We start from the raw sequence: 21,095 nt of genomic DNA, 5'->3' as shown, positions 1-21,095 counted from the left end.
TTCAAAATTGGTATAAATTAACGAAGAGTTTAATTATAAATTAAATGCAACTGGTCATGGTTCTTTTTCTTTTTTTCCTTCTCTATGTTGGTCATAGTTCTTAAATATGACCTCTCCACGTCATTTTCATGGGTCCTGTCACAGCACTAAACATTTTTTATTCACACTACTGCAACTGCCTCCTAAGGATCCCTGGCCTCTGGTCTCTCTACCATGCAACTCAAAACAATGCCAGACTGATCTATCTAAAGCACAATATAATCACATGATCTTCTGCTAATACTTATATGCTGTAGGATAAGTCCCAAACTCCTGAACACAGCATTTGAATCATTTCAAAATCATCATCCCATCTGTGGTTACCTCCACACTGCTGACTCTGACCCTCTACCCGAGTACACACAAAAGAATCTATTCTCTACACACATAGCACAGCCACTCATTACACCTTCTTTTACTTTCACATCTACCTATTTTCAAATCTCTGTACAGCCTGAAATGCCCTTCCTTCATCCTTCTGGGGGCAATACTAGTCCAATATTTGGTTCAAATTTACTTTCAACATTATTTCTTCCTCCGGGCTTCCACAGCATTTTGAAAGAAAAAAAAAAGTACGAGTATGTCTGCCTTCCCCACATACTCAGAGGACCACACTTGGAGTGGCCCTAAGCATGTAGCACTTGCTCCATCAAAATTAGCTAAATGAGAAACTAAGCTAATCAGACCATGTGCAATGGGTACCTTAAGGTTATTTTGTTTAAAACCAAGCTACAACCTCATTTTAAAACTATATTTGCACCATCAGAGTTAGAACTATTTTCCCAATTTTGGCCTCTGGAGTGGGTTCTATGTTTTTATCCCTAAAACTATCAATATCTTTAAATATTTCAAACCAATTTTTGTCATTAATATATTATCTGGGTTTAATTTTAAATTTCTGCCTTCCCAGAAATATCAACCCTGGTTACTATGAATAATTCTATATCTCAATTATTTGGTTTCCTGAAAATAAAAGAACTATGAGAATTCCATGTTTAAAATATAATTTACTGCCCCAAATTCATAAGCTTCTATTTTAAGCAAATTCAATAGCTACACTAATATTCTCACTGTGGTACCTCTTTATACTTTGGCTTTCACTGAGCGTTTTCAACTCCAAATATGGACCGGATGCAATTCCAACAGACAGAGCAGAACCAATGAATCAGATTTAGGAGGAAACTTAGAATTCAACCCCTTAACATCTTTTTATTTAATTTAATTCAATAAACATTTACCCACTATGAGAGATCCTCAGAAGGGTGGGGAGAAGTCAGTCACAGTCTCAGGCCTCAAGGAACTCGTATATTAAAGGGGATTAAAAAATAGATATACTGCAACTAAATCAAAACTGGATGGGGACCCAAGAGGTACAGAGTGCTGTGGATATTTCCAGGGAGATGGTACCTGAAACGGGCCTTAAAAGAAAGAATTTTCACAACAGAAATGGTATTCCAGGCAGAGAAAGAAGAGTGCAAGGACAGAGAGAATACACTCAAGAACTTGCAAAACATCAGAATAATAAAGTGTGTTGCATATCCTCGTGGAACCAAAGTGTGAATAAATAATTACCAAGAATTTCAGGAGAATAAAAAGGAGTCAATTAGTGTTGAAAGCTACAGCAGGATTAACAAGAATAAGTATGAAAAATAAAGACAAGGACATGTCACAATTTCATAATCAGGTCATTGGTGGCCTTACCTGACCTCAGTGATGAGATCAGAAACTAGATTGCAAGATGTTTCAGCATGGAAAAACAAAGGTGGCGCAATAGAAAAGGCTCATCATGAAAAAGAACAATTAAGGCAAGGAGAAAAACAGACTTTTAGAATACGAAAGACCTGAACACGTTTGCTGAAAGAGGAAAAGGGAGTCAGTGGAAAGGCAAAGATGGAAAGATTCCAAAGGAAGAGGGTATACTTCGTTTTTGCAACAGTTACAGAAGGTGGTTGGAAAGAAAAAGCATGCAAAGAGGAAAGCTGGGCCTTGGAAAGGAAGACGGACTTTTCCGGTAGGAAAGAGTACTTCCCAGAGAGAAGAGCAAGTGAGGAGGGAATCCTGCAAGTCTTGGGGAAAAAAACTGCTTGGAGGAGGAGCACAGGCATTTAACAAGGACAGGAAGAAAATCAGCAAGAGAAACAAAAAGATTCTAGCAGCAGTGAGGGCACGATTAAGAAGTAAACTTGGCAGAGTTCCGAAGAACCTCAGCAGCCTGGGAAGCTATGGGGAAAAAGCAAACTGTGGGAAAGGAAACCAAAAAATGACTTGCCCAAACCGAAATCCCTCAGGCTGGCGGGGCTGAGACAAGTACCCAGCCAGCTCCGGCTTTCCAGTTCAGCGCTCTCTTTTGGCTATGCTGCTTCCTTTTTGAATGAAATTTTCCTGAGGCTGGTTAAGTTGAAAGCTAATGGCCAGTTTTAAAGTTTTCAAGCTATGCTATTAAAGCAATGTAATGAGATACTTGTTCTTTGAGTGCTAAGACAGGAAAATCAGGACTTTTTACATGTAAAACGTCATAAGCGGTGAAAAGTCAGAAAGATTCACTGTCAGACAAAACCCAGAATGACACTTACCTGGCAGCTTCGGGAAAACCCATCTTGTAGATTGTGACCACTGCGGCTCCTCCAAGGCCTAAATTGTGCTGCAGGGCGACCTTTGCACCAGGAACTTGTCTTTTTCCGGCTTCCCCGCGCAGCTGCCAGCAGAGCTCCGCGCACTGAGCCAGACCTAACAAATCGAACACAGAGCAGTCGAGTCTGTTGCTTTAGAAAAGCACGGAGAGCTAATTTTCTTAAGCCAGGCAAGGGTAGCTAACGTCCAATTGTGACTTTTAATTAAAGCACTTACTTAAGCTAAGACAATGTTTGCTTAAACAACTTATATAAAAGTATTAATGGTGTTGCACCAAGTTTTCTTAAGTAATCTTTGTATTTAGACAATATGCAGGCTTACGACATTCTCTGCACTCTATCCAACCTGTCGTTCTCTGGCCAGTTTGAAAGTGAAAACACTCAACAGTTCCATGGCCAAGGCAAACAGCATAAAAATAATTTAACTAATTTTACCATTTTTATGTATCTGAAGAAAATAATCTAGGATTTTAGGAGTTCATGTTCCCTAAAAAATTTAGCTGGTATGGGGAATTTTCCTATTATTTTCCCCAAATAGTTCACAACAAGAATGAATTGTTTTCCAAACCTATATATAACTATTCACAATTATAGCTCTGGATTCACAAGAATAATTTTTGTCCCCTGAATAATAAAATCAAAGATTTTTAGAGCTGAGAAGAACTTAACCATGCAAGCACTGAGAAACTAAGATTAAGTAATTTGTGACTGAGCACACAGCATGCTAATTCCAGAGCTGACATTAGAACCCAAGTCTCCTGATTAACATTTGTTTATCTTTATCTTTCTACGAGACCAGCTATTGGAGGATAGCTGAGGTAAGAATGTTCTATCGGGACAGACTGGTTTCCTCCTCCTGGAGGCAGAGCTTCACTGGTTTACTTGCAAGCTCTGTTCTTCCACCCACACCCCAGTCAAAACTTCGGATCCCTGAGTACCTGACAGTGTCCTATATAAGCCCCAACCTCAAGAAATTTAAATGCCACTTCTCATTTCCAAACAGCAACTATATATTTACAGAATATATATCTTAAACACCTTTAAAATACGGAACTCCACACTCTGTAATAACTTTTTGAATTGTGAACATTTTGAATATTAATTAGGAAGATCAAAGTGAATGATTTTACTAATATATCCAAACTCTGAGACAATCAGTTTTACTAGAAATCTCCCAGGTATAAAGTTTGAACAGTTAATAAATATGTAAGTCAAAAAAAGTATTCAAACTGGTCTTATGACACGAGTGAGAAAATACTGCCAGTTTTCTTCACAAAGGAATAAATATACATCATTCACAAATACCTGAGAAAATAGTCAACCTCACCTTGATCAAACCAAACAGAACAATACCATTTTAACCAATCAAATTGGTAAGGATGTTTAAAAATGAGACTAATCATTCTGGGGAAGCCTATGGCAAGATGGCCACCTCCACGTAGATTAAAGTTCAAATCAGTACAACTTTTTCGGTAAGCAATATACAAAATTATTAAGAGCCTTAAAAATGCCTTGAAAACCATTAAATGGATGTAATCAAGTGTAGGGGTTCAGAACAGGCCTCCCCAAAATGTGCTACTCTGGCATGTGGATTATTTTAAGCTGAAGGCAATCAAAACTCTACAGGCTCATGAAAAACTTTGACTTCTCCCTTAAAGAATTTAAATTAGGGGCCTTGCCCATAGTAAGAGTTATCACTAGAAATAGCTTTTCTTGAACTATCTATCTGGCAGGGCAACTGTAACAGCATAATAAATAAAATATACTTAAAAAAAAAAAAAGAATTTCCTGTAGCTTTTGAATATATATCTTCCTGCCCTTGAGACTACCCTTGGAAATTCTGATTTCTAAGTCTGGTTGATCCTAACAATCTATATATTTTTAAAGTTCCACCAAGAGCTTCTCATGCACAGCCAGATTTGGGAAACAGGGCTATGATACACAAGATAACCATTACTCTCAGAAAGCATACAAGACACAGATAATGTAATAACACAAATAATTATAATGCAAGGGAGAATGTAACTGTCTTAGGCAAAGTGCAAACCAGAACTATGAGGGAAGAAAAAGGGAAAGGGGAAAAGAATGCAGGAGTGAAGATTTATTAAATACCCACCACATGCCAGGTTCTGTGCTAACATTTATACCTAGTTGGGTTTTGGGGGTGGAGATGTAGAAAGAGGAAGCACGTTTAAACTAAATTGGAATATTTGCTTTTACCAAGACAGGTTTAATTCCTTCTCACCTCTACACACTCTGTCTTTGCTATTTTCTCAATAGTAACAACAGAAACACTTACTAAATGTTAAGTGCTAAATACGGTTCTCAGCATTTTTCATGTATAAATGCATTTAATTCTCATATCTATTTTTATAGTTTATAAAAGGGGAAAATAGAGGCACAAGGTAACTTGCTCAAAGTCACCAAGCTAGAGAGTGGCAAAGCTAGGATTCAAACCCAGGCAGTGTATTTCTGGAGCCCAAACTCTTAACCACTAGACTCTGCTTCACTGCCCTTTCCTCAGTGAAAATGCCCATTTTCAAGGCCCACTTAAGCTAACACTTATGAAGCTTTTCCTGATTTCTTGATCCCTTCCATAGATTCAATTAATCTTCCCATTTTCTGAGCTCTTACTATACTTTCGCAGTATTTCTCTTTGACATTCATGTTTGTAGTACATATTATAATTATTTATGGCTTTAAAAAACCTCTACTATTTGATTAGGAGCTTGTTGAAGGCAGGATTCAAATTTCATTTGTTCTGTACCCTGAACAATGCCCAATACAAGACTTTGCACATGTGAAGGGGATGGTTAACAAATTAATGCTCCTTCAACATCTGAAAGGCTGTATGGGGCAGAAGGAATAAATTTGTTTAGTGTGAGAAGCATTAGGATCATTGGGAAGAAGTCATGGGGAGGAATATTTTGGGCTGATACTGGAAAGAACATTCTGCTATGGCTTCTCAAAAGTGGAACAGGTTACTTCCTGAGAGCGTGCCTCACAGAAGCTGTGCATGGGAAATACAAGGAGCAACTTGATGGGAATGTTGTAAGGGGATTTGTCCATCTGTTGAGGCCTTAGATTTGATGCCCTTTCAGTAGACATTAATATGCATTTTTAAAAATTAGAGATAGTTAAGGACATGCTAAAGTCAAATTTTACATACTCATTTTAAACAAGTGTTCAGTAAGTGTTAAGCAATATATGTGAAAACCTGCAATAAAATATGAATATATTATTTGTATACTAATTTGTTTTTTGTCATATGACCATTGAAAAATAAAGCAAAAACAAATTCAGGTTTAATGTGATCTAACTGCAAAATATAAAAGGACTTCATATTTTTAAACTGACAATGAACAAAAGAATATTCAATTCAAATGCTTAACTCTATTTTCTATTATGGGTATTGCTATTGTAGCTAGAAACTGTTTTACACAGATCTGAACAAGTTAAAATCAGAAACTAATACCACAGAGCTTTCATTTTAAAGCTAATTCTCCAACACTGAGTTCCCACCAAAGTAGCAATATATTACAGTTAAACTAATACAATTTATAGAAGAGAACTTTACACCTTCACCAATCCAGCTTAACTCAGCACTCACTTGAATTTCTTAAGATCCTATTGCTGTTTGTTATCCAAGTAACCAGGGGAAAATATTTAAACTACTCGGAGCTGTCATTCTGAAATATTTTCCAGAAGTCTGAATTCCTTCTTGGGCTACAGCTAATGGCCACGTGTTGAATTTATTTAAAATATATCCAAATCACAATATGTAGTAAGTAAACATTTACTCTTTAATAATTCCTCCTCTTTATTCAGACTACCAATCAAATCATCAATATTTATAAGTTTTTCCCTTAAAATGCTACACTACCATTAAACACTATCCCTCAAAGACTGATGATAAGAGGAAACTTTGACCAACAGTGTAGACTCAAATAAATATTGCAAAGGGTTTTCAGAAGGTAGCTGAAGACACTAGGAGTCTCTCTGTAAGTATTTAAAAAATGAATAACTGCTATTTTCCTGAGGTGTTTTAGGTTAGCTTTTTAGTGCTCCAGGGAAAAAAGACTGGATAACCTGCGAAGATTGGCAAAATTATTTATATTTGATAAAACTAAAATCCAATGTTACCTTGACCAGTGTGACTCGGTTGGTTGGGCATCATCCTGCAAACCAAAAGGTCACCAGTTCGATATCCAGTCAGGGCACATGCCTGGGTTATGGGTTCAGTCCCCGGTCAGGGTATGTACAAAAGGCAACCAATTGATATTTCTCTCTCACATCAGTGCTTCTCTCCCTCTCTTTCTCCCCCACCCCCAACCTCTAAAAATAAATAAATATATATATATAATAAAATTAATAATAAAATCTAATATTGGCAAGATTGTAGAATAAGAAGCATTCTTATACTCTGTTGCTGGGCATATGCATTGGTATACCCTCTTTTGAAGAAAATCTGGCAATATCCACCAATTTTTAAATATATATTAACATTTGACATAGTGAGTCCCTGTTTGGAATTTGTCCTATGGGTATACTTGCAAAAATACACAATGACACAAAGATGCTTACTGCAGCATTCTTTGTAATAACAAACTTCACAGGATTTATATGTCTACCAAAAAATGAATAATAAGGTAAATTTCTTATAATGAGAATACAACACAGGCATTAAAAAATAAAGAATATTTATAAGTGATAATATAATAATATTTTAAAGATGTAAGTTAAAAAAATCTACAATGTGATAAATATACACATATAAATACAGAAAGATTGTATAAACACACATCGTCGTCGTCGATGGTGTAGCTTCTTAAGAGTCTATCTGCACCGCCGAGAATGGCTGTGCAGTCCGACTCGGGATTGACATCGTATCTGTCTCCTCCCGTGTTGAGTCGACATCTTGCGATGACGCTGAAGCTACAGAGCCTGGGCAGGGTGATATGGAGGGTCTGCTGTTGCCCATGCAGCAGACCCCCCCTCTCTTCGCAGCTGAAGGGTCCAAGGGAAAGACGGAGTCAATACAGCTTGGCTTCAGGTGCGCCGCAGGAGTTGCCGGTGTTGACTACAACGTCAAACCGCCTTAGGGACTCCGGCTCCGGATTTTCTGTCAGGGTTTACTCCCTTAGCCTTTCCCCTGAAGAGGTATGCCGCAAGGCAGCGGAGGTTTTTTGGAGTCAGAGTTTTCCTTCTCTGATAAACACACAGATACATATGTATTTGTATAAGCATAACAACTTTTGGAAAAATACAAAAGAAATATTAAAAGGGGTGGACTCTGAGGAATAGAGCTAAAGGTAAGGAAGAAGAGAAAGACTTGTTGAATGTTAAAAAACCCAGATATCTGTCATCAACTTTCCGCTGCTGCCATGCCACACCACATCCCATCGCCTCTCCAACTTGTCTCTGCGCCTCTGCCCCTCCTACCCGTCTGGATGAATGTGGCTTCTTTAAATCCTTGGTTGTCGGACTTCCCTACAGTTCGATTTTCTGACAGTTCTGGGCGTTATTGTTTTGAAATTTAGTTGTAATTCTTTTTGTGGTTCTGCAAGGAGGTGAAGCAGACCTTTTTTACTTCTATCATTGTAGGATTAGTTCGGCTGATCCTAGAACTTCGTATGAATGGAATCATCTAGTGTATATATATACTTGAGAACCAGTTACCTATAGCACCTAATGATAAAGTGGGCACACAATAATTCCATGGACTAAAAAATGGAAAATTAGGACCTAAAACTAGGTTGAAGCCATGCTGGGAAGTACTAAATGTCACACTGAACTGGTACAATACAACTTTGAACTTTTTTCAAAGCAACATAAAGTTCAAAGGAACTTTATGAATAATGCTGCTATAAATAGTTGTGTTTTGGAGAGAACTGCACATTTTATTATATGAAAATTATATACCTCAATTTTAAGAAAGGATATGATATGAAAAATCATACTGTTACTACAAAACATGATTTCTGAGTATTTCAGTGAGTGGCAGGAGAAAAGCATCTCAGCATGGCAAGCCAATTATAATAAACATGTTCTTTCAGAGGAGAAAAAAGTTATATGTCAATAAAAACAAGTAACTGAATGTCACATTCATCTCCTGATGAAACAGAAGTTTCCTATATGAGAGTGAGGAAGCTGTCTGAAAGAGAAACGTAAATCACTGTCCTCAAATGGAAACTGTAACTGGGCTTCAATGACCATACTACAGAAATATTTATTATCACCCTGACTTCTCTACGTCCCATTAGCAACAAAAACAACACTGTCGTATGACCTAATTCTTTTGAAGGATAAAGGAAACAGTTCAGTCTCTTTACCAAAGGCAGAAAAAATAGTTCAAAAATAATGTCTGTATAGCATTGGGTACAACATTTACATAGAGATATTGATGTCTTGTGGGTGTCATACCAGAAGGAAAATTACATTCTCTACAAAATATGGAACGTTCTTTTCCTGAAAGGGTTATAAATTATTTTTATACTGTGATACAAACAAGAGATTAATTACTAGCAGCAAACATTATGGAAACCTTCTGTAGAAATAGTGGGAGGAGAGTACTGGCAATTAGTCTGTTCTTATTCTGTTTGGGGGACACTGCTACATACTTTACATACACATATTGCTTAATTTAATCCACACAACAACCCTATAAAGTAATTTTATTCCCATTTTGCAAATAAAAAAATGAGGATCGGGGACTCCTATGGGCCCACAAGGAGGACTGGGAGACCACATTCCCTGTTCCCTTGCTCCCCATTCCCCTTGCTCCTACAGGCCCTTGAGTTGGTCCGAGAGCTGCCTCTCCCCTCCCCCCTTTTTCCCTCAATAAACCCATTCCCTGATTTAAAATAAAAAAAAAATTGAGGATCAACAAAGCTATATATAATGAAAAGGGTGAAAAGGTAAGCTCAAACCCAAGACTTCATTCACACAGAACACATACCTGCAACTGAGGTACATCCCCTTACTTGTCCCTCTCCATTCACAGCCACTACTTCGAAAAGCTTATCTGCACTATCGTTGCTACTTTCTCATTTCTAATTCTGTCCAAATTCCCATGTGCTTCCATGCAAAACATTTCGCTAAAATTGCTCCAAGATTACCAGTGACTTGATAATAGTGAAACCCAAAGGCTACCTCTCACTCTTTACTGAGGTAACTTTTCTGGCCTGAACTCTTACTTTTGAAACACTCTCCCCCCTTGGATAACTGACCATTTCTTCTCATTATTCTTAAAAGTCTCTTCTTCTCTGTCTACACCTTTAATTTTTATATCCCCTAGGTTTTTATCCTCGATCTTTGTGCTAGATTTGCCAACACAGTACACCACACAGTATTTCCTCTAATTGAGCAGCTCATCTAATAGCCTAAATGAATGAAATGAAGGAACAGACTACTGCTTACAGTCTTCACAGGGCTGACCATGGATTCTATTACCCTGAAGCAGCTGGGCTGACAGAATAACATAAATGCCTTTCGAAGACTATGTTATGGTGCCAGCAACACTTTGCAGGGCTAGGTCATGGTCTCCAAAATAGGAACATACTCTGAATCAACGATGCTGTTTTACCACAGCCAAGATACACAAGTCTCCTGGAAATCAAAGAAAGGGAAAGGGAGTAGCTCCTCTCACTATTATCTCTACAGAACCACTAGTAAAATTCTTACCTGAGATTCTTGAAACATGTATTACAATAATAGCACAAAGGATAAGAGGGGGATAAATAGAAATACCCTTATATGTGAAGTAGTATATTATTATTTAAAGGTAGACTGTGATAAAAATCATGTAAATTCTAGAGCAACTACAAAAGAATAAGAAATAGAGCCCTGGCCAGGTGGCTCAGTTGGTTAGAGCATGGTCCCATACACCAAAATGTTGCAGGTTTGATCCTCGGTCAGAGCACATACCTATGTTGCAGATTTGATCCTCAGTTGGGGTGCTTATGGGAGGCAACCAATTGATGTTTCTCTCTCTCTCTCTCTCTCTCTCTCTCTCTCTCTCTCTCTCCCTCTCCCTCTCCCTCCCCTACCCCCCCTTTCCTATCTCTCTAAAAATAAATAAACATATCCTTGGGTGAGGATTTAAAAATAAATAAATAACCCAATAGAAGAGAGAAAGTAAAATACTAAAAATTACCCAATTAATAAGATAGTGTAAAAAAGATAAAGAAACCAAAGAACAGACAAGACAGAAAACAAAGAGCAAGGTGGCACATTATATTGCAACTACCTATGTGTACATATCTTACTTTCTCTCTTACTCCCCATCTATTTATGTACATCTGTTTTCTCTTCTAAATTATAACCTTACTGAATTTGAGTGAAAAACAGAAATAAACCAAAATTAACTGCTATAATGAATACACTATTAATTCTAACACCTCTATTTTAAAATCTGTGAGAATTTATAAAATATTACTTAATTCATAAACAAAATATGAAAAAATATAAAACTTACCTATCCATATAAAAATAAGTCCCAGAATTTTAGTGCTGTTATTTTATAAGTTTCTTTCTATAATTTCTTCATTTTATAATTAAGAAAACTAAGAATCAAAGTGAGTAATTGAACAACTGGTAATTAATCAAAATAGTCACATGGCTAGTCAGCAGTACAGCCATAATAAAATTTATATTTCATAACTTCTAATTCAGTTGTCTCAGAAGAAAAAATTTCCTTGCAACACCAACCACATATACAACTATATATAATTAATGTGTTCATTTTAAATTATTCATATCTAGCAGGTCTAGCCAGATGTCTATTTGGAAACATCTTGTTAGTTAAACTGTACACCTATATGAAAATAATCTAACTTTAAAAAATATAAATTGTTGAATTTAGAATATCAACGAATTCAAATTCTCATCAATCAATCAAGGTCACTGAAGTATACTGTACATAAAGGAAAATAAAAAATACTGTGGCTAAACAACCATTTAAAGCACTGGCTACCAAGGTCAGAGAATACAATCTTTCATTCAAATCAATGACTAATCATTCATACTTATGCCAAATGATAATAAAAAATGTGTGAACTCTCTGTGCAGTATTACCTGTAGCTCCTAGTGGGTGTCCCTTTGAAATCAATCCACCACTAGGATTTATGACCCACTTTCCTCCGTATGTATTATCACCTCTCTCAACCAGTTTTCCACCTTCCCCTATAGAAGAAAAAATATATTTACAAGCGTTAAAAATAACATTGGAACAAATGATGTGTTTTTAAAACTTCCATGTAGCCAAGAATTTTTTATAGCAAACATTTCTTAACAGCTCAAACTAGTATCAAATTGATATAAGCACATCTAAAAAGTAGGTAATAAATATTGAGTAATAAAAGCTTATATTTTCAGGAGGGTGGGTGGGACAGGAGAGAGCAATGGGGGGAAAATGAGACAACTGTAACAGAACAACGATAAAAGTTAAAAAATAAAAGCTTATATTTTCAGAACATTTCCAACAGAAACAAAGCACCTATTAATTTCTAAGAGCTCTCTGGCTTCCAAAACTGCTACAAATATAATAGAGATTCAGAGAACCAAAAGAAAAGAATTGAAATGAATATACTACTATAACTAAACTATATTAGCTTTAAAAATTCAGGATTTTACCAAAATGTATTCATTTCTCTACATTTTCAACTGTACTCATACACTTTATAAATATTCTTAATAAACAGGAAAGAGGGAGGGAGACATAAATAAAAGAACACTTTATGAAATGAAGGGAAACAGCCAACAATACTGTTAAGCTATAAATGTAAGCTTAAAAGAAAAAATTATATCCCTTGCTTAGCAACTTCAACATTCCTATAAATTCCCATGACATTTTTCCAGGTGGTAAAGAAGTAAATAAAAATGCATGCATTCTACAAAATATTCTTCCAAATGATATTTCTGATAAAGTAACAAGAGATGAAATCTCAAAATAATGATGATAATAGTTGTTGGCAGAGGCAGCTAATCACTTTTAAGCACTCACTCAGTGTCAGGCCTTGTTCTAATTATTTTACATGTATCTACATAATTTAATTCTCAAACCTATAAGATATAATTTTATATGTAACATTAGTTTCAGGTGTACAACATAATGATTCCATAATAAGTCTAGTTAACATCCATTTCCAAATGTAGTTATAAGATTTATTTTTTTAAGATCTACATACTTAGCAACTTTCAAATATACAATACAGTATTATTAACGATAGTCAACATGTAATGTAGTTGTCCATTATACCTCATTACTTATTTATTTTATAACTGGAAGTCTGTACATTTTGACATACTTCCTCCATTTTGCCCAACTTCCCACCCATCTCCTCTGGCAACCACCAATGTGTTCTGTGTATACATGAGTTTGGGTTTCTGTTTCTTTCTTTCTTTTTTTTTTTTTTAGATTTCATAAACTGAGAACTCATATAAGTGGGATCATATGGTATTTGTCTTTCTCTGACTTATTTCACTTAGCATAATGACCTCAAGGTCCAGCCATGTTGTCGCAAATGGCAAGATCTTCATTCTTTTTTATGGGTGAATAATATTCCATTATATATATATATATATATCATATTTTCTTTATCCATTCATCTGTCCATGGACATTTAGACTGTTTCCATATTTTAGCTATCGTAAATAGTGCTGCAATGAACATGGAGGTGCATATGTCTTTTTGACTTAGTGTTTCCATTTTCTTCAGTGTATAGAACATTACTACCTCTAACAAAAAAGGAAAGCTACATAATGGAAACACATACCATCTAATGGATTGGAAGATTCAACATTGTTAGATGACAGTTGTCTCTAGATGGATCTACAGATTTGATGAAACCCCAATGAAAATTCCAGCAAGGGGAGTTGTATTTTTGTAGAAATTGGCAAACTAATTCTAATATGTACTGGAGATGTATATAACCTAAAATAACCAAAATGATTTTTGAAAAGAACAAAGTTGGAGAACCTACCCTATTTGATTTCAAGACTTGTTATATACACTATAATAATACTGTATAGTATTAGTACAGTAGCCAAAATAATTTGGTATTGGTGAAAGGATAAGAATATAGATCAAAAGAGACCAAAAATATATTCTCATATATTTATGGGCACCTGATTTTGAACAAAGGTGCCAATGCAATTCAATGGGAGGAGAAAAGTCTTTTCAGCAAATGGTGCTGGGTATGTGTATGAAATAAAAAAGATTAATAGCAACCTTTATCTTACACCATACATAAAATTTTACTAAAAATGAATTATTATAAAATCTAAATCTATTTCCGCAGCACCACCACCACTCCCCCCCACCCCCCCGCCACTGCTGCCCTGGAGCTGTGCTGGGCACACAGGACTGTGGCAAGCCACAGAAGTGGGTCTCTCTTCTGCAGGATGAGGTTAAAGTTGTCAAAAATAAGGCCTACTTCAAAAGATACCAAGTGAAATTTAGAAGATGATGGGAGAATAAAACTGATTACTATTCCCAGAAATGCTTGATAACCCAGCATAAAAGGAAGTACAACACACCCAAACACAGAATGACAGTCCATGTAAGCAACAGAGCTATCATTTTTCAGACTGCTATGCCCATATAGATATGGAAGGAGATACGATGGTCTGTGCAGCTCATGCTCATGAACTCCCCAAGTATGGTGTGAAGGTTGGCCTGCCAAATTATGCTGCAGCACATTGCACTGGCCTGCTGCTGGCCCACAGGCTTCTCAACAGGGTTAGCACAGACAAGATCTATGGAGGCCAAACGGAGATGACTGAAGATGAATAAAATGTGGGAAGCATCGATGGTCAACGTGGTGCCTTCACCTGCCATTTGGATGCAGAGCTTGCCAGAAGTACTACTGGAAATAAAGATTTTGGGGCCCTGAAGGGTACCAATTCCCTTGGTTATGATTCAGAAAGCAAGGAACTCAATGTAGAAGTACATCAGAGACACATCATGGGTTAGAACATTGCTTATTATATGTGTTACCTAAGGGAAGAAGATGAAGATGCCAACAAGAAATAATTCTCTCAGTGCATAAAGAACAATGTAACTCCAGACATGATGGAAGGTATGTATAAGAAAGCTCATGCTGTTACATGAGAGAATCCAGTGTATGAGAAGAAGCCTAAGAAAGAATTTAAAAGGAAGAGGTAGAACCGTCACAAAATGTCTCTCACCCAGAAGAAATATCAGTAGCGCAGAAGAAGGCAAGCTTCCTCAGAACTCAGAAACAGGCTGCTAAGAGCTAATAAACCAACCGACAATTTTCTATGAAGATTTTTCAGATAAAGATGATAAACTTATTGACCAAGTAGCTAAAAAAAATGATATAAATCTATATAATTAGAATAAAAATAGAAAAAACCTTTAAGACCTTTAGATAGGCAGAAGTTTCTTAGAATACAAAAAACATGCACCGTTAAAAACATTGATACCTGTACTTTATGTTTCATCAAAATTTCAAAAATTTGTTCTTTACTATTAATAAAACAAAAAGGCAAGTTGCAGCCTGGGAGAAAATGTTCACAGCATACACATATCAGACAAATGACTTGTATCCAGAATTCATATATATATATAAACTTACAACTCAATAAAGAAGGCAAATATCCCAATAATCAAAGGATTCTGAACAGGCACTTCACAAAAGAAGATACGTGAATGTGAATGACAAATATGTACACAAAAAAATGCTAACATCATTAGTCATCAGAGATATGCAAATTAAAATGAAAATAAGACACACCACATATACTTTAGAATGGCTAAAATTTTTTAAGCTGACCCTATCAAGTACTGGCAAAGATGTGAAGCAACTAAAACTCTCATACACTGCTGGTACAATCACTTTAGAAATGAAAAAAGAAAACGTCCTCCAGATCCCACAAACTAGTTTTTCCATTTTTCTTTCTGCGAGCCTTTATTCGAACACAATTTGAAATAGTTGGAATTACAAATGTAATTTTATAACAATATTCATGGACCTGGAGAACATTATGCTAAGTGAAATAAGCCAGTCAGGGAAAGGCAAATACCATATGATTCCACTCATATATGGAATCTAATGAACAAACTAAACTCACAAGGAAAATGGGGACAGACTCACAGATGGAGAGAGCAGGATAACAGGTAGCGGGGGGAGTCAGAGGTGGGGGGCTCGGGTTAGGAGGTGGAGGGACTGAACAAAAAGAAAAAAGGACTCATGGACACGGACAACTGTGTGGTGTTTGCTGGAGGGAGGAGAGTATAAGGGGAATAAATGGTAATGGAAAGAAAATATAATAAAGATTAAATTTAAAAAATATAATTTTATATCCTTTTTTTCCACTTAACAGAATATTATAAGTACCTCTGATTTACATAATACAAATTATCTGCACCCTGTTATCTCTCATTGTTGGTATTATCCAAGACTATAGGTTCTAAAAAGTCCAGTATCAAAATAACTTACATTCACTTTGCAAAGTGTGGCAGAGCCAACGTGGAGGGAAAAGCAATTAGTGAATTCCTTTGTTTAATGGTGAAAATGAAATTTTCTCAGAGAAGTAGTACTCAGTTATCATGTATCTCATGAAAGATGTTACCTTCTGGACAGAGTCCCAATGCTTCATAAGTAAGGAGTTCATTGGCAGAAAAGCAGTCATGAAGTTCTATTACATCAATATCGCCTGGTCTCAGGCCAGATTTCTCATAGCACTTTCTGGCAGCTTCTTTACTCATATCAAAGCCAACCTAAAACCCAAATCATAAATAAATAAATTAGGGGCATCAAAACTGGGACTTTTATATAAGGATTATAAGGGATTAATATGTATAAACGTAACAGCTGGGAAATGACCACATATATTGATGTATCTGTTGATTCTATATTATATAGAAAGTCCAAATAAAAGAATACCCAGAAGGGAAAATATATATATTAAATCTGGTACTATAAAGGACTGAATTTTTTAAAAGATATGTAAAAAGGACTTAAAATTCTTCAGCCCAAACCTTACGTTAAGTTACAAAAACTCTATCAATCCACAATGTATAGTTGTGGTAAACAGGAAGATGAGATTTATCAACAGATCATTATGGTACACTGAAAAATAACAGGGGAACTTTTATATGAAAATAAACAATCTTCTTCTAGAAGATCATATGGAATTCAAAACATTTTTCCAAAATCCATGCTTTTAACACCTCTTTGGTCACAGATAATAATACCATGCAAACTGAAATTATCTCCAAAGAATAAAATTGTGGCATAGTGGAAAACCTAAATATAAGTTCTACCTCCATCACACTCTAGTACCCTGGCTTTGTGATATTGGGCAAGTTATAGGGACATTTTCAAATTCAAAGCACTGTTGCAAAATCATTTTTTAAACTGTAGTTTAGCACATGATTGTTTATATATGTCTGTATATGTATATATGCCTATATTTTATATATGTATGTATGTATGCATCTTCAATATTCAACTAACTCTAGGTCTGAACTCTCAGCTTTTTTCTTCCTCCATTTTGTACTTAATCTTCAATCAGAATTTCTGAAGTATCAAGAAAAGTTTCCTGAAAAAATCTTTGTTTTTTCCTGAACTTTGTGAGATAGAAGTTATGAGCAAATATTTAGCCAATTCAACATAAAAATAAATGGCATGTCTAGTTAGTTAGAAGTTATCATAAAATGATGCATGCCTCTGTCACAGGAAGTACATGTTCTCGTCGGTTATTTTCCCCTAACAGATTCTAAGAACAGGTTATAATATTAGATTTTCTAGACTGTTTTTCAAGTAAATTATATCCAGAGCCAATAACAACATCATGTCACCTTGAAATTTTTAAACAGAAATCCCTTGATTAATTAATAAAACAGAAGTTTAGACATACCATTTTAATAATGCTTTTTTCTTCAAATGAGCTTGGCAAATCAGTCACCATCTCCTGTGCCAGAATTTCCACAGCTTTGGAATGAAGGCCATACTTCTGTACAAATTCTTCATCAGCCAAAATTGCCGCTGCAGCACCATCTGAAGTGGGACTAAGAGGAGGTAAAATAATTATTTACACCCAGTCCACCTCAATCCTAAGATTTCAGGCTAGAAGTTCTTTCTGGGAAGAAAGGCTGAGTGTGCTTGATGGTCACTGGATGCTCTTCTTTGTGATACTTACAGTTAAAACTTACACACGCTTCCCACCTGTGGACAGAACCTCTATCAAGAACTTAAATGCTGTCAGTCACTACTTGGTCTCTAAGAATATCTTGTGGCAAAGAACCCTGGATTTGCTTCTGTAGATAGAAGCGAATCTTCTGGTGACTTCTGAAAAGTATGCATGGTTATTCCTACAATAAAGATTCTACTATAGGCCTAACTAGCTCCAACTCTGCCATCTCCCCAATAACTCGGTCTTGGAAACCTTTTGAAAACTGGGAAAGGATGGAATAGAAGATACCAGGAAGTCCATGGTTTGGATAAGACTCTTAATATCTCCTCAAAGTAGATCTTTTCCTTAGAGTAGGCTGTGAAGGAAGGCAGCAAACACAGAAGCTGTCTTCGAGTTCAGCTGGACTTTATAAGCAGGCAGACCCTCATACTGCAACAGGTAAAAGCTGACGTCACTTGCTCCTGCGTGTCCAGCCAGTCGCTCCAGGGCAAAGCCAAGTGATAACCAGGCACAGGCAGGACCTATGCAGGACTAACTCAATATTCTAGGAGATAAATATTGTCAAGCAATTTTCAAGCTTCAACTATTATCATTTTAGAGCTATGATTTTTTTTCTTGTTTTATGTTTACTCTAAGCCACTACAATAGAGTAAAATTTCCTACAGTAGAAGTATTACAGCAGAGAAAACAACATGCTCATGGTAAAAATCTTGGGGACTCCAATGGCTTACTAATTCACATTTAAATGAATAAATACACTTAAAACAAAGTAGGTAGAAGTCATGAGAGAAGGAAGTGTCAGAATAAGAGGTAGCCAGGAGGCAGAGCTGCTCAGGACAGCAGGACATGTTAATCAACCTGGTGAGGAGACAACAAACAACAAGATGCAAACTATCTACTGAATATGCTCATACGACAAACTCACCTTCGCTGAAGTGTGTGGTTGGCAAGTGTAAAAAGCAAAAAGTGCACCTGCAGAAGTCTGAGTGGGACTCCTATGGGCCCGCACGGAGGACCGGGAGTCACCATTCCCATGCTCCCCATTCCCTTTGCTCCTACAGGCCCTCAAGTCAGTCTGGGAGTTGCCTCTCCCCTCCACCCTCTTCCCCCTTTTCCCTCAATAAACCCGTTGCCTGCTCCCACAGTGGTCTCCGGGTGGTTTCTCAGAGCGAGGCTGCTCTGACAGGAAGTAAAAAATATAATTTTCCAAGAGAAGACAGCATCTATCTCTAGGCATGAGAAGGAAGTAAGGGTACTCACCCCCGAGTGAGGACTACATTGGTAGCTCTGCAGAAGCAGATACAGGTACAATAAAGGTATACCCAGGTACAGAGCTTAAGGTTTGCCCAAGAGGGAAATGGGAGAGCAGTTCCTTCTATTAAATATTAAAATGTTTTTCTTACCAACACTGTAAGACAGTCAGAAAATCAAAAACTTTTCGAGATGCCATCACTTCATCTAAACTGTATTCCTTTTGGAACTGGGAATACCTAAATACAAAATAAGTAGTTACAGAGTGTTAGGTAGCAATTACAATTTTTTGTTGAAGAGGTTCTGGTCCAAAAGTTAAAGAGAGAATAATATATAAGTATTCTTTTCACAACTAAAAGACAAACTTTTATAGTCTCCACCTTTAATTAATAAATCATTTGAACTGAATTTTTTAAGAATCTTAACTTCAAAATACCATATACTGTATAATTTAAAATTTGACTAATCTTTGTCTTGTGTTCCTCTCATGGAGCTTCTCAAACCCTTGGAATTTCCTGAGTGATAAAAATGTCTTTATTATGTTAATAACGTGACTAGGTGGGCCTCTTATTGGGGGGTTGGGAGGAGTGGCACAGGAGGCGGCTCACCAGAAAAAGAAAGACTAACCATGTGCACGCAGGGTTGGGATTTTTCAGCCAGTTTGACCCCAAGAAGAAAAGGGGGGCTGGAGATTGAGTTCAATCATGTGGCGAATGATTTAATCAATATGCTTGCATAATGAAGCACCAATAAAAACTATGGACACTGAACTTAGCAGAGGTTCCTGGTTGCTGAGCACTGTGGCATGCTGGGATGGTGACATGTCTGCACTCTGTGGGGGAAAGGGCATGGAAGCTCTACATTAGGAGCCCTCCCAGACCTCACCCTGTGTGCCTCTTTACCTGGCTAGAAAATATCATACATCAAAAATGTATTTAACCTGCTGAACATAATAGCTTAGCCTAGCCATTTTCTACTAAACGCATATCACTTGTGCACCATGGTAAAGTCAAAAGAGTCATTAAGTTGAACAATCATGAGTTGGGGACCGTCTGTACTATAATCATAAATAAAGTACTTTCCTGAGTTCTGTGAGTCAGTCTGGTGAATTACTGAACCTGAAATGGTAAGGGGAAGTCCTGAATTTATAGCCAGTAAGTCAGAAGTACAGATGGCCCACAGACCCTACTTGTAGCTGGCATCTGACCCGAGTGGGCAGTCTTGTAGAGGACTGAGTCCTTAATTCATGCTGTGTGCATTAACTCCAGGTGCACAACTGAGCTACAGTGCACCCAGATGGTTGTCAGACCAGGTGGAAGTTAAAATAGAACACCATTTCTTTTTCCTGGAGAATTTTTTTTAAAGATTTTATTTATTTATTTTTAGGGAGGGGAGGGGAGGGGCGAGAAAAAGAGAGGGAGAGAAACATCAATAGGCTGCCTCTTAAAAGCCCCCAAATGGGGACCTGGCCAGCAACCCAGGCATGTGTCCTGACTGGGAATCAAACCACCGACCTTTCAGTTCATAGGTCAGCACTGAGCCACACCAGTCAGGGCATCCTGGAGAATTTAAAAATGCTAGTTCCTCAAAAGCAAAATGAAGTGACTTGCAATTCAGCCAACTTTTGTGCTCATGGTATTATGAAACTACATTTAATGAAGGTTAATGATGTTCTTAAATATACAAAACCTACAATAAACTATCTGCATTCTTTAAAACACAATTTCTTGCTGATTACTGCAAAGAAGAAATTTACTTTTATCCCCTTTGGCTCCTCTAAGGATATAATCAGATGGTTTCAGAAATTGCTCTGGTGAAAGCAGCAATAGATATCAAAGGGAGTTTCTAAAAGTAAACTTCAACTAGTGTGAAAATTACAAGCAATTCAAATGTTTAGAAACAAAGCCCTTCTAACTCGCAACTACATAAGTGTCTGCACCTTTGCTTCTAAGGTTAAATTTGACCATCACCAACTTTCAAAAATCACCTTATTTGTGTCAGATCCTGTGCTAG

General features: G+C 36.7%; 1 protein-coding gene and 1 pseudogene across 3 annotated transcripts in view; one reads left to right on the top strand and one right to left on the bottom strand.

Moving 5' to 3' along the window:
- SCP2 (sterol carrier protein 2) overlaps positions 1-21,095 on the bottom strand; it is a 92,936-nt gene that overhangs the window by 33,668 nt on the left and 38,173 nt on the right. For all 3 annotated transcript variants that reach the window (XM_090269480.1, XM_090269483.1, XM_090269481.1), the window contains exons 8-12: positions 19,235-19,321; positions 17,556-17,706; positions 16,266-16,413; positions 11,745-11,852; positions 2,613-2,766 (exon numbers count right to left, since the gene is read on the bottom strand). In XM_090269480.1, the coding sequence (XP_090125606.1) occupies positions 2,613-2,766; positions 11,745-11,852; positions 16,266-16,413; positions 17,556-17,706; positions 19,235-19,321 (648 nt within the window). The remainder of the gene's footprint in view (positions 1-2,612; positions 2,767-11,744; positions 11,853-16,265; positions 16,414-17,555; positions 17,707-19,234; positions 19,322-21,095) is intronic.
- Positions 12,513-14,930, top strand: LOC150014917 (large ribosomal subunit protein uL18 pseudogene; annotated as a pseudogene).

Source organism: Furipterus horrens, unplaced genomic scaffold (genome assembly GCF_987537825.1).
Source record: "Furipterus horrens unplaced genomic scaffold, mFurHor1.1.pri manual_scaffold_3, whole genome shotgun sequence".
NCBI lineage: Eukaryota > Metazoa > Chordata > Mammalia > Chiroptera > Furipteridae > Furipterus > Furipterus horrens.
This window is presented reverse-complemented; position numbering and strand designations above follow the sequence as displayed.